Source organism: Parasteatoda tepidariorum, chromosome 2, assembly GCF_043381705.1.
Source record: "Parasteatoda tepidariorum isolate YZ-2023 chromosome 2, CAS_Ptep_4.0, whole genome shotgun sequence".
Taxonomy (NCBI): Eukaryota; Metazoa; Arthropoda; class Arachnida; order Araneae; family Theridiidae; genus Parasteatoda; species Parasteatoda tepidariorum.
In genome coordinates, this window is record NC_092205.1 from 46,934,692 (window position 1) to 46,955,989 (window position 21,298).

General features: G+C 29.2%; 1 protein-coding gene across 1 annotated transcript; it reads right to left on the reverse strand.

The window, feature by feature from the left end:
• Positions 1-2,078: 2,078 nt before the first annotated feature.
• LOC107453491 (zinc transporter SLC39A7-like) lies at positions 2,079-9,316 on the reverse strand. The gene is made up of 3 exons (XM_016070350.3): positions 9,231-9,316; positions 7,337-7,416; positions 2,079-3,687 (listed from the first exon to the last, which is right to left on the reverse strand). The coding sequence occupies exons 2-3, from the start codon at positions 7,414-7,416 to the stop codon at positions 2,385-2,387; spliced, it is 1,383 nt and encodes a 460-aa protein (XP_015925836.2). The 5' UTR covers positions 9,231-9,316; the 3' UTR covers positions 2,079-2,384.
• Between the last annotated feature and the right edge of the window lie 11,982 nt (positions 9,317-21,298).

The following is a 21,298-nucleotide window of genomic DNA, read 5'->3' on the forward strand; positions in this document are numbered from 1 at the left end:
TTAAACTGTTCCTTTTCTTTCAATATTTCAATTACAAACCATGAACAAATAGGTAAAATAAACAAGAAAGATTCGATTTTGTTTTCGGAAACTACAAAAAAGAAAATTCACCTTTCTTTGTTAAATATTCTATTCAGATCGGAACATAGCAACAAATTTGGTAGTCAGAACATTCTATACATTTTATTCTTTATGTGGTTTTAGACTTTAAGTTCCATCATCTTATTTCAACGTAAGTCTCTCCGGAATCTATTTTTTTAAAAAAAAGGAAAGGACAGAAAGGAAGAAAAAACAGGAAAAGAAAAACCTAAATTTTCTTTAAACTATCTCAAAACGAACTACAGCAATCTAAAACTCGTCCAGATCATGAAAGAAAGGGAAAGAAAACTTCTTTTTGTCTATCCGCCATCGGAAATTAAATTGTATCCTATCCCAGATAAATCCATCCCCCAATTCCTTCCATTTCCATTCTGGAACGAAAATGCGAATGTCCAGCGTGATGGGCTATCTGGTACAACGAAAAAAGAACAAGAAAGAAAATAAATAAAGCGAAGTACAATCTGATAACATGTTATTTAGTTAGCTTGGTCACTGCAATCACATCTACAACGAAATTGCTAAAAGGATAGAACAAAACTTACTACTGCTGTTGGGACAACGAATTGTTCTATTTTGTTTTTACTTAGAAAAAGGTTTATTTTGTAGATCATTATTCCAGATTAAGGATGAAGTTGAGGTGTTTCGTTTCTACTCTTCGAGCAATCTATTTATCAAAGCACCTGGACTCCTCGAAGCAGTTTCTGACGTATTTAAGAGGCAATTTGCTCCAGCAGTTATTTATTTTCCTTAACTTCAAATAACTATCATCTGTTTGCGTGTAGTGTCTAGTTGTAGTTTGAATTTAATGATTGATATTTCTTTTACGCTTCATATTTTTTTCTTGGGTGATGTTTAAAAATTGAATTTAGTTCTGTTTTCGAAGGGAAAGTTATAATTTTTAATATTATATATGAATTAAGATTGAAAGAGAGAAAATTTTTATTGTTAAAAAACGAAAGAATCTTAAATTATTAAATATTTTTTCCGTTAAACCAATTAAATTTGAATCATAGCTTGATAAATCAAATTGGATGTATCTAATTATTAAACGGAATAAATATATTTTCGTTCAAAGTTAGATATTTTAATTTGAATTAAGACAATTAAATAAAAGAAATATGGAATGGATATTTTATTTAGTAATCGTTTTAATAAATAAAAAATACTATGCATAAAATTTAAAATTATAGCAAAATGTTTTTTCAACAGTAACAGAATATTTTTTACGATGTGCACTATTCTTACTGAACTGATGTTCTGAAAAATGTTTGAAGCTTCTGGTATAAGAAAATGTGTAACGTTTCTGTTTAAAATATTAATTAGATTATAGTATATTTATTCATATTCTGATTTATTAAAGCATAAATTTTATTTTTAATGTGTGTTATAATTTCCTATGGTTTCTTTTCAGTTATAAAATAATTAAAGGAATACTTGTTATAAATAATAAAGTAGTGATGGCGTAGGAAATTTATATCCATGAGTCAAAATTATATGGTAAGTCATCATATGGTAAGACATTATATAGTAAGAACTTTAAAGAACCTATGTAATATTTTTATGATGTAAAAGTGAAAAACTGTGCTTTTTCTTCCATTCTTTTAAGAATAAAGTGAGAACTGCTTTTGATTTTCTTAAAAAACATTGAATATTAGGAACTTTTAAATATACTCTTGTTCAGTTTTCGTTGATTCTTCATATATGTTAACTATAAATGAAGGTTTTATTGAATTGCAGTAATGCAGAACCGAAAATTGCAAAGATGTGATCTTCAGTCTCAACTTTTGTGTCGTACTTTTCAAGGAAAAAAAACAGTTATTTAAAATGACAATTCAAGTTTCGATAAGACCATTAGTATTACAAAGAAAATTCAAGTCTATTCGATGAAACTTATTATTTTTTCATTAAAAATTTCGATTGAAGCAACCGTCCTTAATCGATAAAGTGATTTCGAATGAAATAAAAAAGAATACTATTCATTTTATATGAATGACTTTATTTTACAACACTTATGCCTTGGCAAAATATACGTACATGCTGCTTTTGTACATTATAATACATAACTCAAATTCACATGCCCGGTGATATTCACTCCAGGGCAAAAATTTGATATTTTGCAGTAAAAATATGAAACTTATTGATCAATGATTTTCCCAATCACACTGGGAATCATGAGTTATGGCCGAGGCTTTATAAATAAATAGGAATGTGAAAAAACAGATTTTCACTCATTTGTTTGAAAGTTCCATAAATTAATCGTTATTTCAGAAATTCAAGGCACTACATTACTGTACAATGGCGTCTTTTCTTTTGATTTCGGGAAAGTTGGCATGAAATCCTCCTAATTTTGAAAACAGAGGGTTTGTCAGTCCACTTCCATGGCCAAAATGTCGGTATTCGTGAGTTACACCATGTCCACCAGCAAAAAGAGGCTCGTGTTTGATTTCTGAATTGAAACCTACAATGGGTTCATCGTGACCGAATGATTCTATATTGAAACCAACATGCTCGGGTTCTTCTTGGTGATGAGGCTCAGCTTCAACTGATTCAGGTTCAGCTTCAACATCTAAGCCTTCAGCATGGATGCCTTCAGGTTCAATATCCAATCCGTGGTGAATTTCAGCTTCTGGCTGCTCGAATCCATGAGATTCGACATTAAGGCCATGTCCGGCATCGAGACCATGTCCGTGGATGATTCCGTGCCATTTGTGTTGGTGTTTGTGTCCATGGTGATGACCATGATGATGACCGTGTTTATGTCCGTGTCCGTGCTTGTGTTCATGACCGTGCTTGTGTCCGTGCTCGTGTTTGTGACCATGACCGTGTTTGTGTTCATGACCGTGCTTGTGTTCATGTCCGTGTTTGTGACCGTGCTCGTGTTTATGTCCATGACCATGCTTGTGCTCGTGACCGTGCTTGTGACCGTGTTCATGACCGTGTTTATGAGCGTGACCGTGTTTGTGTTCATGTCCATGTTTATGTCCGTGCTCATGACCATGCTTATGGGCATGACCGTGTTTGTGACCATGTTCGTGGCCATGCTTATGTTCGTGACCATGCTTGTGTTCATGACCGTGCTTGTGACCGTGTTCATGTTTGTGTCCATGACCATGTTTATGTCCATGTTCGTGTTTGTGACCGTGCTCGTGCTTGTGTCCATGATGATGATGGTGACCATGTTTGTGTCCGTGTTCATGTTTATGTGCATGACCATGTTTGTGTCCATGTTCGTGTTTATGTTCATGTCCATGTTTGTGTTCATGGCCATGTTTATGAGCGTGATCATGTTTATGTTCATGTCCGTGCTTATGTTCATGTCCATGTTTATGTTCGTGGCCATGCTTATGAGCGTGAGCATGCTTGTGACCATGTTCGTGTTTGTGACCATGTTCGTGTTTGTGGCCATGCTCGTGTTTATGTCCATGCTCGTGTTTGTGATCATGCCCATGCTTGTGTTCATGACCATGCTTGTGTTCATGACCATGCTTATGTTCGTGTCCATGCTTATGGTGGTGATGGTGATGATGGTGGTGGTGATGGTGGTGTTCACTTTTGTCTTTAATAACTATTACTTTCTTGTCATCATGTCTAAAAGAAAATAAATGAAATAAAGATTTTTTTTAAATGATTTTGCTTACTTACTCTAAAATTAGAATGAATACATTTCTTATACTCGTATTTATAACAGAATAAATTACATCGATACCAGTTAAGCTTTTATTAAAAAGGATTAATTTAAGTTTACCTATAGAGATTTATCCGACAAGCTTAGAAATTTTTGAAATCTTTTCTTCAATTCAAGTCTTTGACATAGATAATTTTTTCGAGTTTAAAAATTTGAGCATTTTTTAAAATTTCATTACATGTTATTCTATCATATTCTTCAACTCCTATACGCAATCTTTTAATTTTAATATCTGAGTTCTGTACTAAAAAAGTCGTGCTTTCTTAAGAAAGAATGAAAAAACATCTATGTATAATTGATCCCAAAAGGAGAAACTTCTCTCTTGACCTTCACCACCAAGGAAAAATTCAAGGATTTATCTGCCAATTTTTGGACAAAGATTTATTAGCAGAATTATTTGCATTCAAAAAATTTTGTATTTACTAATTTTTGTCTGTAAGACAAAATGAAATCTGTGTGGGACGTCACATTGGTGCATTATTTTTACTACCTTGCAAAAGCTCTACTGATCAACTATTATCTGAAAAATTTAGTGACCGTGTTTTTAAAGGCTATGTGCAAATCAATAAAAATATCTGAAATTTATTCGAACAAAACTATCCAGGTTAAAAACTGAAATATTTTCAGTTATTTGACTAATTATACAGACCATCCAAAAGGTTTGACTTGCTTGCTGCGCTTATCGAAATCAAAACAACTTGCTTATGTTTCAACTTTTGTCTTCAATACATTCTTAAATATTTAAGCAAAACCAAATGTATATTAATTAGACTTTTTTTAGACTTTTATCAATGTAAACATTCCAACGAAAACACTTTCAATTAAAACCCCTTCAGTATTTTTATGATTTTTTTATATCATATGATTTTAAATCAGTGTTGTTAAAGAATTATATCTTTTATAAAGCAGCTTGAAAGTAAGAATTCATAAAATTTAAAGCTCTTTGAGTAGAGAAAAGGATAGAAAATTAGTTGAAACTAAAATAAATTATTTTTTTAAAAACAGTTGGAAAAGCAATAACTTCAAGCAGCAGCTTAATTTAAATTAGTTACGTTTAAAGCGCATTCTTTTAATACAAAAATATTAGCGTTATTCTAAATACTCCTGAATAGTAAAAGAAATAATTGTTTTTGAAAAAGATCGAATCTTAGTATGTTCAGATGCATGTTAATTTTGGTAAAAAAAAATTCAGTTTCAAAATCAATTTTTAAAATTAATGCGATGAATCACATTTTTAATTTTATATTTTTCTTAAATATTTCATTCTCTTTAATTATTTAGTATTTTTATAAGCAATGCATTTTATTTGACTAAAACATATTTCATCAATTGAAAAATTATTAGTCTTCTAGTTAAGGAAAATTTAATCTCTCTAATACAGAATTTAATTATTTCCTAAGTTCTGTATAATTCTATTAATAATAAAAATTAGATTCCTAAGCGTAGAAGAATTTTCGAATACAACAAATTTTTAATGAACACAGACAATTTCATCAATTTATATGTAAAAAATATGTGTTTTTTGAAAATTTCCCCGAAACAACTCAGTATTTAGATTTCGAATCAAAGACCTACGTTTGGAAAATAAATTCAAATTAAGGCTCATAATAAATTATAAATCAAAAACTAACTATTTCCTTAAAACACTTTAAAATTTAGAGACTTTCTATAAAATGCACGAAATTACGCATCTGCTTATTCAAAATTTAATTAATTATGGATTAATATTTTATTCCACAATTATTTCTGGTGCGTGTCTGTAATTTTTACCTAGATTATGTAGTACTTTATTTTTAAGCATAATTTAAACAATTCGTTGCATAAAATAGTATTTTAATTGATCCTATTTAGAATAAGTCTCATTAAAGTGAGAAAAAAATTTAAACATTTCTGGTAACAATTTTTGAATCAAGACACGCTTTGAGAGAATAGTAAATTTTCATTATATAGAGTGCATTTTTTTCATTTCTCAACTATATTCCTAATTATAAATCGTGTAGAGAACAACAATATCATATATTAATTTTATTATTTAAGTTTCATTTATAATTTATTAATACATTGATTTTACTATAAATTAGAATGATCGTGTGTTACGTCTATCCTTTCTGCAAAAATTATTGAATTTTATACGATGGAGAAAATTGAATTTAATAAAATTTATAAAACTTATTAGTTCAGCAAAAAAAAATTTTTTTTATGAAAATTTAAATTATATTAAACTATACACAAACCATTGAAGAGTTTAAAAAAATAGTTTCATTCATCCTTTCTTGATGAAGCTATTATTTACGAGAATATAATGATTTTTTTCCCTCAGGAATATAAATTACTTTTTTTTCCAGTTTTCTGTGCTTTCATATATTATGCGTTTTTGACGCTTACTCTATATTGAAAAATAATGCTCAGTTCTTTAAATCTATTAAAAGTGCTAGTATATACGCGATCCATTTATGTGAAACATACTTTACAACAATCCACCATAGACGGGATTTTAGTAAACAGTTTCTTTTTTGTTTCATTAGGTTCGTCCGCAAACCTAAATATTATTATCTTAAAAAATGACATTTCATTTGTTGCATTTCAAATCAATAAACGATTATTAAATATGCTACAGCTAAAGCTTGAAAGTCTTTAGCATACACATTACCTAGCTAATCTTCAGATTAACTAAAATGATCCCTTAAAGCATGGAATCAAGAGTTTTACTCATTTTACTTTTGTAATGTGCACATTAACAGCTTCCATATCGTTAAGTTCAAAAATTTCTTTGTCTCATCCCCATACTTACTCTTTCCATCCCTCCATTCAAAATTTTAAGAAAAAAGCAAGCTAATTTTTCTGAATTTTAATAACATTTTCAGCCATTTGATTTTATCTATTTTAAACTCTCAATTAATTGCTGACTGATTGTTTCAAATAATTTTTTGACTTGGTTTTTTGATTATATTAGCTACAATTCTTTAAATATTAAATAGAGTACATGATTTTAATTTTTTAAATTTTAATAATATTTTAAAACCGTTTGATTCTAAGCATTAAAGTTTTTTTTTAATTATTTATGATTGATAGTTCCTATAAAACTAGTTTATTGTTTAGTTGTATTTATTCTATTCTTTAGATTTAGAAAATTAAATAAATTAAGTTTAATTAAGAGTATAGAAAGGCTGATGTTCCAGAAAAAGTTCTTATTTTCACTTTAATGAATACTTAGTAAGTAAAGTGCAGATTAATGAGTGTCTAGTAGGTAATTTTTAGATTATTTAGGTGGTTCACAGATTATTTAGGTAAATGGAAGAATAAAACAATTAATTTTTGATATTTAAATGTAACACACTAGTTAATCTGCACATTTATTTTTACATTTTAGTGATATCATTCACAAGAAATTATAATATAAAATATTGAAGCACTGTTAAATTATATAGTAAAATTAAATATAGTAAATTAAATGTAGTAAAATTAAATAAATTTTGACAGTATATAAATATATGTTAGGTATTGTTTGAACTAGCTTTTGAGAAAGAAAGAAAAACAAGGGGTATAACTTACGGTTCAGGTTCTGGTTCAGCTGTAACGTAAGCCACAGCAACAATCAGGAACAAAAACGCTAATTTCATATTGATCTTCATCTGAAATTCAAAAGTTACTTTTAGTTAAATAAGTTGTTAATAATGAATATTAAGAATACTTAAACTAAATCACATAGTACCAATAAATAACATTGAGCGCTATGACCTGTTATAAGTACAAAATAAAAGAAAATTACGTTTCTTTTTCTGTGCAAATGTGGTCATTTACTATGAGTATGAAAATGACAAAGTGAATTAATGGGAGAGAAAATATGATACTAGTTTGGTTTTATGTTGGTAAAAATGAAGCTAATTTGACAACAAAGAGAAATAATTTAACCATTTATTTTTCCGTAATTGAAATATATTATGTTTTTTTAAGCAAAGAAAAAAATTACTGTCTAAATTAAGTAAACATTATCAAATTATTATTTTATTTTGCTCATTAATAGGCATTTAATGAAGATTGACCGATATAATTTAAGAACAATCTTATAGGCGCAGTACTTACTTCAAACGAAATAGTAAGTTTAGAAGATAGATTTAAAAGTTTAGAAGATTTCATATTTATTAGCATAAAAATTAATGATTCATTCCAAAATTTAAAATTTTATTTATGTCCACAAAAATTAATATTCCTATTTTTAAATTGTTTATAAATTATGTTATAATTTATAAAACAGTTTATGATATTACGAAAACACGACTAATTTATTTATCTGAATGTAAAATTACAACAATATTTTATGTTCAAAACCTTCTAAGAGTCTATGTTATTCTAATTTATTTTTTAAACTAATAAATTGCTTTAAAAAAATAATAACTGTTTTAAAATTAAATAAATTTAGAATTTATAGTTAGACATAATTTCAAATAATAGTACATAGAATACAATTAATTTTCTAGTAACAAAAATTAACAAAAGCTATATTTTTGCAAACATGAATTAATTCATTTTAAATTTAAGATAAACAGACATGTCTATAAATTTTATTTTTATCTTTTGCAATGAATACTTTGTGTAAGTAAAGCCTTTTCACAATTAAATTGAATTTAGTTTAACAATGAATGTATTTTTACTAAGATATTTAGTAGTAAGAATGTAAGCTTAAGAATGTAAAGAAAATTTTTTATAAATCTTTTGTATTTAATTAAAATTAGCTATCCATTTCCTTTAATTTCATTTGATAATCTATAAAGCTTTATATCAAAATTTAAAATATTTATCAATTATATCATACATTTCATATATTGATGTACTAAATTTAAATTGTATAGATATATTAAAAATTAATTTTCTACACTTAATGAAAATTACTTGCAAAATTCAAAAAAAATTTTCGTAAAGATTAAAATATGATTTAATTTTTTAATATTATACCAAACATTAAGCTTATGTTTAGTTAACTGAAATTTATGCGAAAAATTCGAAAATAATTTAAGAGATATTAAGAATCTAAAAAAAAATTTCTAAATATACACTCCATTGCATAAAACTTCTCGCTTGTTTTACTGCTTATACTAACCCAAATTCGAAATATTTAAAGTTTTCTTGACATATTCAGAATTATTTATACATATTCAGTATTACATTCCAAATTGTCTTCCCATACATTAAAATAAATTTACTTGCAAAATTTTGATTTTTATCATAAAAATTTAAAATAGAACATAATGTTTTTTTAACTGATATTAACGCAAAATAATTTTGAAGAGACTAGATATTTCCTAACCGGAACTATTAAAAACTTCATGCCTATTACACACTCTATACTAATCCTAATCCGAACACATGAGATTACCACAATACAAACTTGAAGTTGTAATATAAATCCAAATCGTTTTAATCCACAAAATAATAATCCAATAGATACCTTGTTTCCGAGTAAGTGCTGCTGGAGCTACTTGCTCGATGGAGATTGTGTGATGGAAATGAAAATGTATCATATCCTTTTATACTACCTTAAGATTACTTACCAAACACCCCCACCTACCTAAAAATTACTTCCTATACCTCCGAAGAATTCGAATTAACACTTCAAGCGTAACGGCGTCACTCACTTCCTTCAATAGACATTTGCTTTCAAAAAAAAAAAAGACAAAAAACAAAGAAAGAACAATTTCTTTGATCAATTTTCGTCATTATATTTATTATCTGACTTGTTTTTTTGTAACTTTTGTTTGTCCAGCCCCGTTTTGTGATCGTTTGCATTTATTGATAGCGGTTAAAATTATTATTTTTGAATATGGCAACGTCTCCGGAAGGTTCTGAAGAGTGTTTAAAGTCGTTTGGGTAGAAATTGTTCTCCCGATGCTGTGAGAAAGAGTGAATTGGTTTTCTTTTATTTTTCAATTGCATTAATTTATTTATTTCCTAACTAGACTCTGCTCCCAATACGTTAACATGAATTTATTCTCTTAAAATTTATATCACGTTGTTCTGAAACAGATAACCATTCATTATTTTGCAATAATATTTATGTTATTGTTCCATAATGTGCATGAAGTAGCTCTAGTTTAATGTTCAACAAAAAACTGTATTATTCAAATAAAAACGCTCTTAATATTTAATTTTTTTATTGATTTTAATTTCACCCGAAGTACAATTCCAATATAAATCATTTTCCAATAACTAAACAGTGTGGTTCTAAAGAGAAGAAGATTTTTCGATCACTTTATGCATAAAGTATTTTATCTGTAAATAAATATTTATGTAAATCATCAAAGAGGAAAATCGAAAAATATTTTCTAGAAATGCACTTGGAGTATTGTCACAGAATTTTTTTAAGATAGATTCATTTAAAGCAGTTCAGTAGGAAATATTAAATTAATTCAGAGTTATGACTTTTAAGTGAAAAATTTAAAATGTTTTATGTAATCCGAAGTTCAAAATACCATACTCTTGTACTTTTATTTTATAATATATAAAATAAATCCTATAATTACCTTACTGAGAAAAAAATACTATAGAAACTACTGCAAGAATATGGTAGTATATATCATATTTCTGTCTCCACGGGAACAACAAGAAGAGTGATAATTTTTACCGTAAAAATTTGGTAAGATTTTGGTAAAATTCGCAATAAAATGTTGTTTTATAAATGTCATAAAATTTGATAAATGTGTTAAAGTTTAGTAATTCAATATGAAACTTTCGACCATGCCATAATAACCATTTATTTGGTAAAATTTACTTTCCAGTTTCTTATTTTTACTAAATGTGTATAATTTTGAAAAACAGAATTTTCAAGAAAATCGTTAACACATAAACGGAAAAATTTCTAAATTAATGGTTTAAATATCGTATATTTTGGTTCTATTAACCAGAAATATTATTTTTTCCAGAAATGTCATTACCATACAGTACGATAATTTTACTAAAACTTTTTTGTCTCTCAGCTGGAAAATCATAATTTTTTTATTACTTGGAAACAAATATGAGTAACTTTAATAGGGAATCTAGTGAAACAGTCAAACATGTTTTTTTTTTCAATTCAATTCAATTATTCAATTATTTTTATATAACTACTATTGCATATTTGCCACACAACTTTAAGACATGGAAGCGTATCTTTAAGCTTAGATTTTTAAGTAAAATGAAAGTAAAAGAGGAACAGCTTATTCTAGAAAAGGGAGTTCATGAAAGTTAAGTCGCCAGAATTTCGTAAGTATGGACATATGGACATGAAGGAGATTATGTGGTTAACATAGCGCACCAGACGCCTTCACTTCAAGATAATCCGGTACCCACAGTTCTGAAGTTAGATAGATTTCAAGCGGCTCAATCTCCAGTGATTCATTACATTAAACTATAAAAGCTAAGAGTTTCTAAATTTTAAAAAAAAAACTTGATAGCTTTAAAAAGATGGTGCACTGTGCTAGGAATATAGAAAACAGTTAAACATATTTTAATTAAATATTTAGACATAATTTTTTCTTAACAGTAATATCTTGCTTCGACTCTCGTATGAAACTAAAATATAAGTCAGTTTAAAGATTAAATTAAGCTTATGGTATGTTTTTTAAAACTTTATTACAAGCTCCAAAATTTATTTTCATTTAATAAGTATTTTAAGCGCTATAAACTATATGAAAGAGCACGTTTTTTTCCTTCTTAAGGTATGTTTTGTACTATTAAAACCACATAGTTTAAATACTTATAGAGTTAAATTTAATACCACCGCACAATTTTTCAAAAAAAAAACAATCAGGTATTTTAGAATAAAATTTTAATTAAAGAAATTGCCTAGAGGTGAATATGGTTTATAAATCATCATTCATAAGATGATTATCATCATTTTAATAGTCCCGCAGTGGGCTGATCGTTAAGACACTGTTCCCAGCAGATCACCGAAGTCAAGCATCAGTGACTGCGGTCAGTGTGTGGGTGAAAACTGGGATTAGTCTGAGTAGGGACTGAGGGTGTTCAGTGTTGGTCTTCGTTAAAACTGTTCTACCGTAAAGTGCTCGACTTCGCGTGCAGGTCGTCGGGCTACCAAAGCCGGCGTGCCATCCCCTCTGCAGAGGATCAAAATTGCGATGGCATGTCCTTGGATGCCAATCTCAGGGATGTTTCCCAGAACGTCTCCAATTGCCCATTGTGCAATTCTAGTGTGACGTAAATGAAGTACAACAACAATCATTTTCATAATTCAGTCAAAGAAACTTTTTTAATTTTCTTNATAGTATTTTCAGATCAAAGTAACAATGAGATCATGTATTAAAGAAAATGCAAATAAACAAGTAAATTTGGTAAAATTTGGCAATTTTGTCATGTTATCTTAGACCATGACATAAAATCCCTTTATTCCGTTAAATTTACGTTTTAGTTTTGTATTTGTGTTTAAATGTGGGGTAATAAGAATTTTATTTTTGAAAACCGAAATTTCCAATTTAACCGTTACCATATAAATGAAAAAATTATCAAATGAATGATTTAAATGCTATATATTTTAGTTTTTATAACCAGAATTGTGAAGTTTTTTACTAGAAATGAACAGTAATTTTAAAAAATTTTTTCTTTGTGTATCTTAAGCTTTCAAAAAAGTGCTGTAATTAAGCAATCTAAATCAAGCAGAAGGTTTGTTTTCTCAAACCTTTGTTAATCTGAGTTAATTTTTATCTGTCCTAAACACTCCATCATTCCTTTTTATTGTGCAATTTGCATCATTAAGAATATTTAAAAAAACTATCTATAGTCTTCTTTTCATTTAAATAATAATATATTTTCATGTAAAATGTATAATCATTTTATTTAAATTTTACTTCGACAAGAGGAATCATCCTTAATTGCAAAAACATTCGAAATTGAAAAATATGAAAACTTTTATTATAAAAACAGTGCAAAAGTTTCAGATCAACTCATGAACTTAAAAAACTATTTTACACAAAAAAACGATAAATAATATTTCAAAACAATACTCCATCCAAACAATTTTATTGTTTATTTCTCTAAATAAATTATTTGAATTCCAGGCATTGTTCTGTAACTATTAATTTGATTAAAACATAATTTTCCTATTTTATGTGTTTCATTAAAAATATATTTCTTAGATTATCAGATTAAATCCAAATATTACTTATCTGCCATGCCCCTTCGCTAAAATACTACATATTACCTATTATACGAACGCAAAAGTGATAATAGTTTTCTCTTGAACTTGTTTCCGCGTGAGTAGTTTTGGAGCTACTTGTAATAAAGAGTTTAATACACCTGACACAAAAAGGAAAGGCTCTTTCAGAAAATTTAGATAGTGGAATAATTTCTTTAAACTATTACAATTTTGAATTCATTAAGATAATATTACATTGAATATATTTATTGCAAAACATTTCTGGAATTTTTATAAAATTAACTAGGCATATCTAATTTAATGTTTAATAAAAAGAACAAGTATCATTTTATATTTATACCTCATGGTTCCACTCGGTTTATGAAAACATATTAGGAATAAGAATATAGCCTGAAGGAAAGCATTGGAACTGTAACTTTCTATTTGAGCTACTTTAAAAAAAGTCTATTTTGCACTAAAAGTGACAACTTTTAAATTCTTTTTTTACAGTAATTCATTCCTTTTTTCAAACCTCTGCAGTGAATATAAATTAAACACAGAAGGTTTGAAATTTTTAAGAAAGTTAATGGTTTTATTTTTCATTATGTTTCTTTTTTTTTAAAAAAAAAACAAACCTTGTTCTATTGCAGAATTTAATGCAAATATTAGGCACTTAGTATAATAAATTTCATCAAAAATCTTTTATTTACTGATCGTTTATTTTTTTTAAATAATGACTTTTAAGCAAGAAAACAACAATTATTATTAGGATTCCATGACGAGAATTCCTAAAAATATTGAGATTTAGTGAGATGTTACCTCAAACATGTGTTTAATTATAAATAATTAAAAATACCCCAAACAAATATTTTCGTTTTAAATTATTAAAATTTTGGTTATAAAAAAGGGTCTAGAGCTACATGAAAGCTTTCAAGATAGCTGTTTCAAGTGCTCTTTTTTAACAGAACATTCTACACCACTCTATTAAGAAGTGTATAAAAAAATTTTCATTTGTGTTGATCAATGTAAATATATATGTTTAAAAGCATTTTTGTTGCATTTATTTAAACCTTATTAGAAACTAAATTTTTTTAAAAATTGAATTAATTTTAAGAAATTGACAAAGCTAAGCGTTTATTTTTTAAAAAGGTGCAATTAAAATTATATTTAAGCTAATATTCCATAATCTTAAATATTTTTTTAACCTTGTACATTAGATATCATATATATGCATAACTGACAATAAAAAACTAAATTTCAAAAATAAAAAATTGAAAAAGAATACAAAATAACTGTTGTTGTTGCTGGCCCACACGGTTAGCGGAGCTAAACCAAGGCCATGACTCCAGAGACTCTGAGTAAGTCTGTAACAAAAAGTGGATCTGAAAAGAGGTCCACTTTAGAGATATTTAGGCATTGAAGTATATGTTCAGGAGTAGCTTGTTGGTCGTTACACTTAGTGCGAACAGGGAAAACTCTTGAACCATTACTGAACAACATAGTTCTTAGGTGACCGCTTCGAAATCTTGATATAACCGTCTGATCCCGCCTACTGCACTGAAGGGTCAGGCTGCCACCTGGGCGGTTGCACTGATACCAATGATGAACAGGAGGGGCCACAGGATCACGAAGCCTGTTAAAACGGGAGTGGAGCTCCGAGAAAGTCAGAGATGCCGAAGAATGCAAGGGCAGATCAGTTCCGCTCTTAGCCAAGGAGTCTGCAATCTCATTACCCTCAACATCGACATGAGATGGGATCCATTGCAAGTGTATATTATGGGAGAAAGAAAGGCAAAATAACTAACGTGCTTTACCAACTATTCACTAATGTTTTCAGCTTACTATGCAATTGTTTGTGTTTGAAGATCCCAAACACTGAGTTAGAAAAGAAATTGCATTTTTTAATGCTTTTATAATTCACGACATTCACTCAACCCCCTCTATACCGAATTGTTAACCCAATTGTGCTTAGAGTTCTTTTAAAAAGACGTTTCCCTTTTCAAAAAAAGGAAAAAGTGGTGGTATAGGGATGTTATTCTTAAGAATTATTTTGCAGAAGCGAAATAGTTCGGTCTCCCACAATATATTTGAAATATAAATGTTTACTAGCCGTGGTAGACCAGTAGTTAGAGAATTGAACTCTGGTCCCGCTGGACCGGGTTTCGGTTTTCGACTCCACTAAAGATCGAGTACATTTGATGTAAGCGATTGTTAAGTCTGTGGTATCTTAAATCTTGTGGTTGTTCGGTGAGTAGCACGATGAGTACTGAATTAAATTTTCTTCAACTTCAGATCTATTTTAAAACTATGGAAGTGGCTTCACGAATGAGAAGGGTTGCAATCAATCCGGGAAGTTTTGAGCTAAGGCGTACTTTCACCCAAGCGGTACTCTCTTGTTAAACGAAAAGCGCACCTTACTGACTTAACTCACAAAGGCCGGTGGCTAACTTGCTTAGTTTGTTCAAGCTTCATAAGAAACAATAGCAATATAAATATTTATATTTGTGTCGTTGGTCAAGTTTGCTTTTTTAAAGATAAACAAAAGATAACAAAACGAAATATCCACTTCGACAACAAACAACAGTGGTAGAATAAACAAATGTGTATTACCACTTTTTTCCTGTTGTTGTGTTTCGTATATAGGTCACTTTTTATATCTAGTTCCTAATGGGTTAAATTCACCTTCAAATCTACACTTCATTTATAGGATTCCGAAAATCAAGAATAAGACATTGTTAATTTTTTTTTCGAATGTGACTTCTATCATTTTGTCTTGTTTTTATTTATTTAACATCAAACTAAAGAATAGTTTTAATTGAAATTTCTAAAGACAAACAATATCGTATGTTTATGTTTTAAGCATTGAAATAATTTGTGAAAAATATAATTTTTTACTTTAATCTCTTTATTTTAAAATTTCGTGTTATTTATCTCTTACCTTATGTTTAATTGCATACTCTTAAAAATAAACAAGTGGATAAATGTTTGTTTTTATCTTTGTAGACTGAAGTTAAGAATTTCTTCAATCGAGAAAACTTTTCAGAATCTCTCAGCAATAGAGTTTAAATGGATTTTTAAGAAATTCAATAATAAAACTAATCTGAGTATTTTTAGGTACATATGTTTGCTTAATTAAGTTTTTTAAAAAATATATTATTTTGCTTCTGATGTTTTTGGTCAGTTCTGAACCACAAATAATTTGCTTGAATTCCAGTAATATCTCATTTCGACAATGCTAAGTTAGAATTGAGCATACGTCTAATGTTTTCTTGTGTCATCAAAGATTAAAAGAAATTCAAAAATAAATGATCAATAAAACTGATCTGTGAGTCTTGTAGTATCTTTAGGTATATATATTTGTTTAATTAAGCTATTCAAAACCATAATCTTATTTCTGATGTTTTCACCCAGTTTTGAACCACAAATTATTTGCTTAAAATTCCTTCATTTGATTGAATTCCTTTCATTGTGACAATTACAAAGTTAAAATTGAGCATATGTTTAGCGTACTCTTGTGTCATCAAAGTTTAAGAAACAATTAAAATAATGGATGGAAAAAAACTGATTTGTGAGTTTTATAGTATCTGTAGGTATATATATTTGTTTAATTAAGTTAATTAAAAAGCATTATTTTACTTCAGACGTTTTTACTAAGATCTGAACCGCAAATAATTTGCTCGAATTCCTGTAATTTCTAATTATGACAATACAAAGTTAGAATTGAGCATATTTTAATGTTCTCTTGTGTCATCAAAGTTTAAGTAATTTTTTTTTTAAAATTATTTAATGAAACTGATCTCTGGATTTTATAATATCTTTAGGTATACAGGGTGTCCCAAAAGGTCGTTTACAAACTTAACATGCTGGTCTGTCATATCATGATGAACAAGATTTTCATAGGAACTTATGTCCGAAAATCAAAACTGAGACCGCTAGAGGGCGATAAGTGCAGGTTTGGATGAGGAGAGAAAAAATGATATCGATAGCGGTGTTAATATGATTTTTATTATAAAACATCATTACATCACAGCAAATGCTCAAAATTTCTTCCATTCGCCACAATGCACGTTTCACAGCGTCGGCGCATGGATTCACGTACCCGTTCAAATTGGCCAGGAGTGTCACGGACACGTGCTGCCGCTTCCGCGATCCTGGTGATAAAATCCATGTCCGATGTTACAGGTGTCTCGTACACTATGGACTTCATGTGTCCCACAGGTAGAAATCCAGGGGAGTCAGGTCGGGGGATCGCGGCGGCCATGAGACTGGTCCGCCTCTACCGATCCAGCGATTAGGATAAATCCTATCTAGGTATTCTCGAACAACATAGCTAAAGTGGGCAGGCGCTCCATCATGCTGAAACCAGATGTTTCGGCGTGTAGCTGCTGGAACGTCACCCATCAGATCCGGCAAAACTCCTTAAAAAAAAATGCGATAGGTATTTCCGTCGAGGCTTTCAGGTAGAAGGTAAGGGCCAATCAACATGTCACCGATAATACCAGCCCAAACGTTTACGCTGAATCGTTGTTGATGTTCATGCTCCCATACGTGCCTGTTGTGCAGGTTCACGACACCATCCCGTGTAAAGCAGGATTCATCAGAAAACAAAATCCATGATGGAAAATCTGGCTGTGCGACCCGCTGTTGCAAATACCAGCGTGAGAATGCAATGCGTTTGGGATAATCGTCAGCGCACAATGCCTGTACTTTTTGGAAGTGGTAAGGGTGTTGCATGTCATCGTGCAGTATGCGCATTATGGTGGAACGAGCTACACCCAAGACACGTTCGCCTTCTCGGAGACTTCTTTGCGGGTTGATGGCATACTCCTGTAGCACGGTTTCCTCTACGACAGGTGTGCGTGTAGCACGTTCTCGACCGATGTGGCTACGTGCTACGAAAGCACCTGATTCACATAATCTGCGGTGCAATCGTCCAAACAAAACATGACTTGGCTGACGTCTGTTTGGGAAGCGCTCAAGGTACGTCCGTGCCGCGGCTCGTCCATTTCCATCAGCGGCGCCGTATACGTAATGCATGTCGGCCATTTCTGCGTTACTAAACTCATTCATCCTTCTCCTTCAACGTCCACGCCTGAAATGATTGTTTTTCCCACTCTCCCGTTTTCGTGCAATTATCGCCCTCTAGCGGTCGCAGTTTTAATTTTCGGACACAAGTTCCTATGTAAATCTTGTTCATCATGATATGACAGACCAGCATGTTAAGTTTGTAAACGACCTTTTGGGACACCCTGTATATACTTATGTAATTAAATTATTTAAAAATATTATTTTATTTCTGATATATTTACTCAGTTCTGAACCACAAATAGTTTGCTTGAATTCCTATAATTTCTCCTTATGACAATGCAAAGTTAGAATTGAGCACATGTCTAGTGTTCTCTTGTATCATCAAAGTTTAAGTTAAATTTTTTTTAAAAATGGATTAATAAAACTGATCTCTGGATTTTATAATATCTTTAGATATATATACTTATTTAATTAAGTTATTTAAAAATATTATTTTGATTCTGATATTTTTACTCAGTTCTGAACCACAAATAGTTTACTTGCTTGAATTCCTATAATTTCTCATTATGACAATGCAAAGTTAGAATTGAGCGTATTTTAATGTTCTCATGCGTCATCAAAGTTCCAAGTTTTTTTTCTAAATGAATTAATGGAACTGATCAGTGGATTTTATAATATCTTTAGGTATATATACTTATTTAATTAAGTTATTTGAAAATATTATTTTATTTCTGATATATTTACTCAGTTCTGAACCATAAATAGTTTGCTTGAATTCCTGTAATTTCTCATTATGACAATGCAAAGTTAGAATTGAACATATGTCTAGTGTTCTCCTGTGTCATGATCGTTTAATGGAGCACGAAAATTAACGATGGGGGAGTTCTCAGAAAATTTAGGTCATAACAGCCACTTCATTATATTCAAAAGGTTTGCTAAGAATAGATTCTGTTGTGTTAAAACATATAATTTTAGATGCATTCTGTCAATGGCTAAGAATTAGGCATTAAAGTTTGCCATTAAATATAGAGCTTTAAAGTTACTCAAATAAGTCATAAAATTACGCAAATTAAGCAACTTGAAATTTTAAAAAAAATTACTTAAAAATAGTAATTTATAAAACTGAAACATTTAGATATCGATTTACAATTTTTTTAGAAAATAACGTACGAATATATTCTCCGATCCAATCCGAAATTTCATCTCTTTTTTGATTTTAAAAAAAGAATATTGTGGGAAATCCAATTACCATTCGGTTATTAGTTAATTAAAAAATCTAAAAGTTTCTTGTCTTTAGTATGTAGATCACAAATTTTAAACACTATAGCAGAAAAAGTCATCTAACAATGACATTAATAAATTAAAGCTTGCATCAATTATGTAACTGTAAAATAACTGTTCCCGCAACAGCTTACGTGGTTTAGGAGTGTCATGGAAATTAAGACTCAACAGCTTCATGACCAACGACGTGTTTGCAACATGTTATTGCAACATCGCACATCGACCGTCTTTACCTCCTCCCAAACATGGTGGTACCCATGGATCTGGAGCTGAGTTAACTTAAACAGCCACCAGGAATCGAGCCCCAGTCCTTCATTAAGACATCTCAGGACTTTAGCAACTGAGCAATCACGCATCAAGTTTGTAGTTTTGAAATAACTAAAAAGTATCTCTAACTCCAGTAAATATTAGCTAATAAATTGGACGTAAGACGGAAAGTGGAAAACATCAATTTACATAAATTTCAAGAAACATTCACTAAATTAACTGATGCGTAAAGAACTTGCCAATGGTTCAAAAAAAATAATTACATTATGAAAATATTAAGGATTCATTCTAGCGTGTTGAGTAGAAAAAAGAAAACTTCTTTTCTAAAGTTTGGAAGAATTTTATCTGAATTATTTGAGACACATATTTAAATTCAAAATTTAGCGATAGATATAAAATATCCGTAACAATAAATAGTAACACACGAATTGAAACTTAATAAATTCCAAATTGTTAACACTTTTTTTGGATACGATATTTTGATATTGTGTAAACTTAAAAAAACTGCATCAATTTTTCTTTTTAATGTTAAAAAATGGTTTTAAATAAGAAATTATATCAGTACTCATAAAAAATTTAACAATCAAGTACAATACAATATATTTTCTCAGTAAAGCGTGAATTATTATTGTTATATTTATATGTCTTTATGTATTTTTATATGTTTTCGATGTGTTTAGTTTATATTTTTAAAAATTGTTAAATATTTATAAAACTAAAAAACTTCTTGCATGGAACTTTTTAAGTGAGGAATATTAGAATTATACAATTTTATTTAAGTGAGTTTTTCTTTCTAGAAACATTGATATATTCTGATTTCCTTTTTTTTTAATTTAAAATAATATTTATATTAACTAATTCTCCTTTTTTTTTCCTCAATATAGTTGAAAACTCGTCTGTAGTTGAATATAGTTTATTATAGTTGAATGTCTGGTTACCGTCAATGCCATGTAATTTTAGAATCATATAAAAAGAAAATTGCATATTATCATCACAATGCAAGGACAATTTATATTGATTTTCGAAATATTTTTAAAACTAATATTAAATTACTTTTAATCCTAGTCAAATTTTAAAAAATTGACTTTTGAACTCGTATTATGAACCTTGATGACTTGTACATCATCTTCATGAATCAGAAAAGAAATAAAAAAATTTTGAAGAAGAGAAAAGGAACAGAAATTATGAAAAATATGAAGAAAAAAAATTAACTAAAACTATAAAAAATATAATTTAAAGATGCAAATTATATTTTAATAAGTTTAACTATTTTTTTTAATTTATTGTTTAATTTCTAATAATTTTTATTTTTCTTCTCCTCTTTTTNTCATCTAAGTAAGTGTTGCGTAGCATGATTTGCACTCACCATAAAGGATGTGTTTTTAGGAATTGCTTTATCGCCAAGCTAACGACGCTACAATTTGAGTAACTTAAAGTGGAAGTAAAGATATAATTTTGGAATAATAAGGGACTTCAGTCCTTTCTCGCTTCATTCCTTAACCCCCATGATTCTTCACTTTTTTGTCTGGGGATGATGCAGAAACTTTCTGGTGTAAACTTTATTCCAGTCTCCATAGTTTACGTTAATCATTCTAAATCTGAAGAGTCATCCATAAATTCTTTTAGAAACTATATATATCCATTTATTGCAGTGTTTCCCAAAGTGTGGTGCGCGTACCCCAGGGTTACGGGAACAGTTTAGCGGGGGTACGTTTCTTATGCAAAATATCTTATAACAAACAAAAATTTCAATTTTTTTTTTAAGAAACAAAGCTAAGCAATGAAAATTTATGATTACGTATTTTTCTATTGAC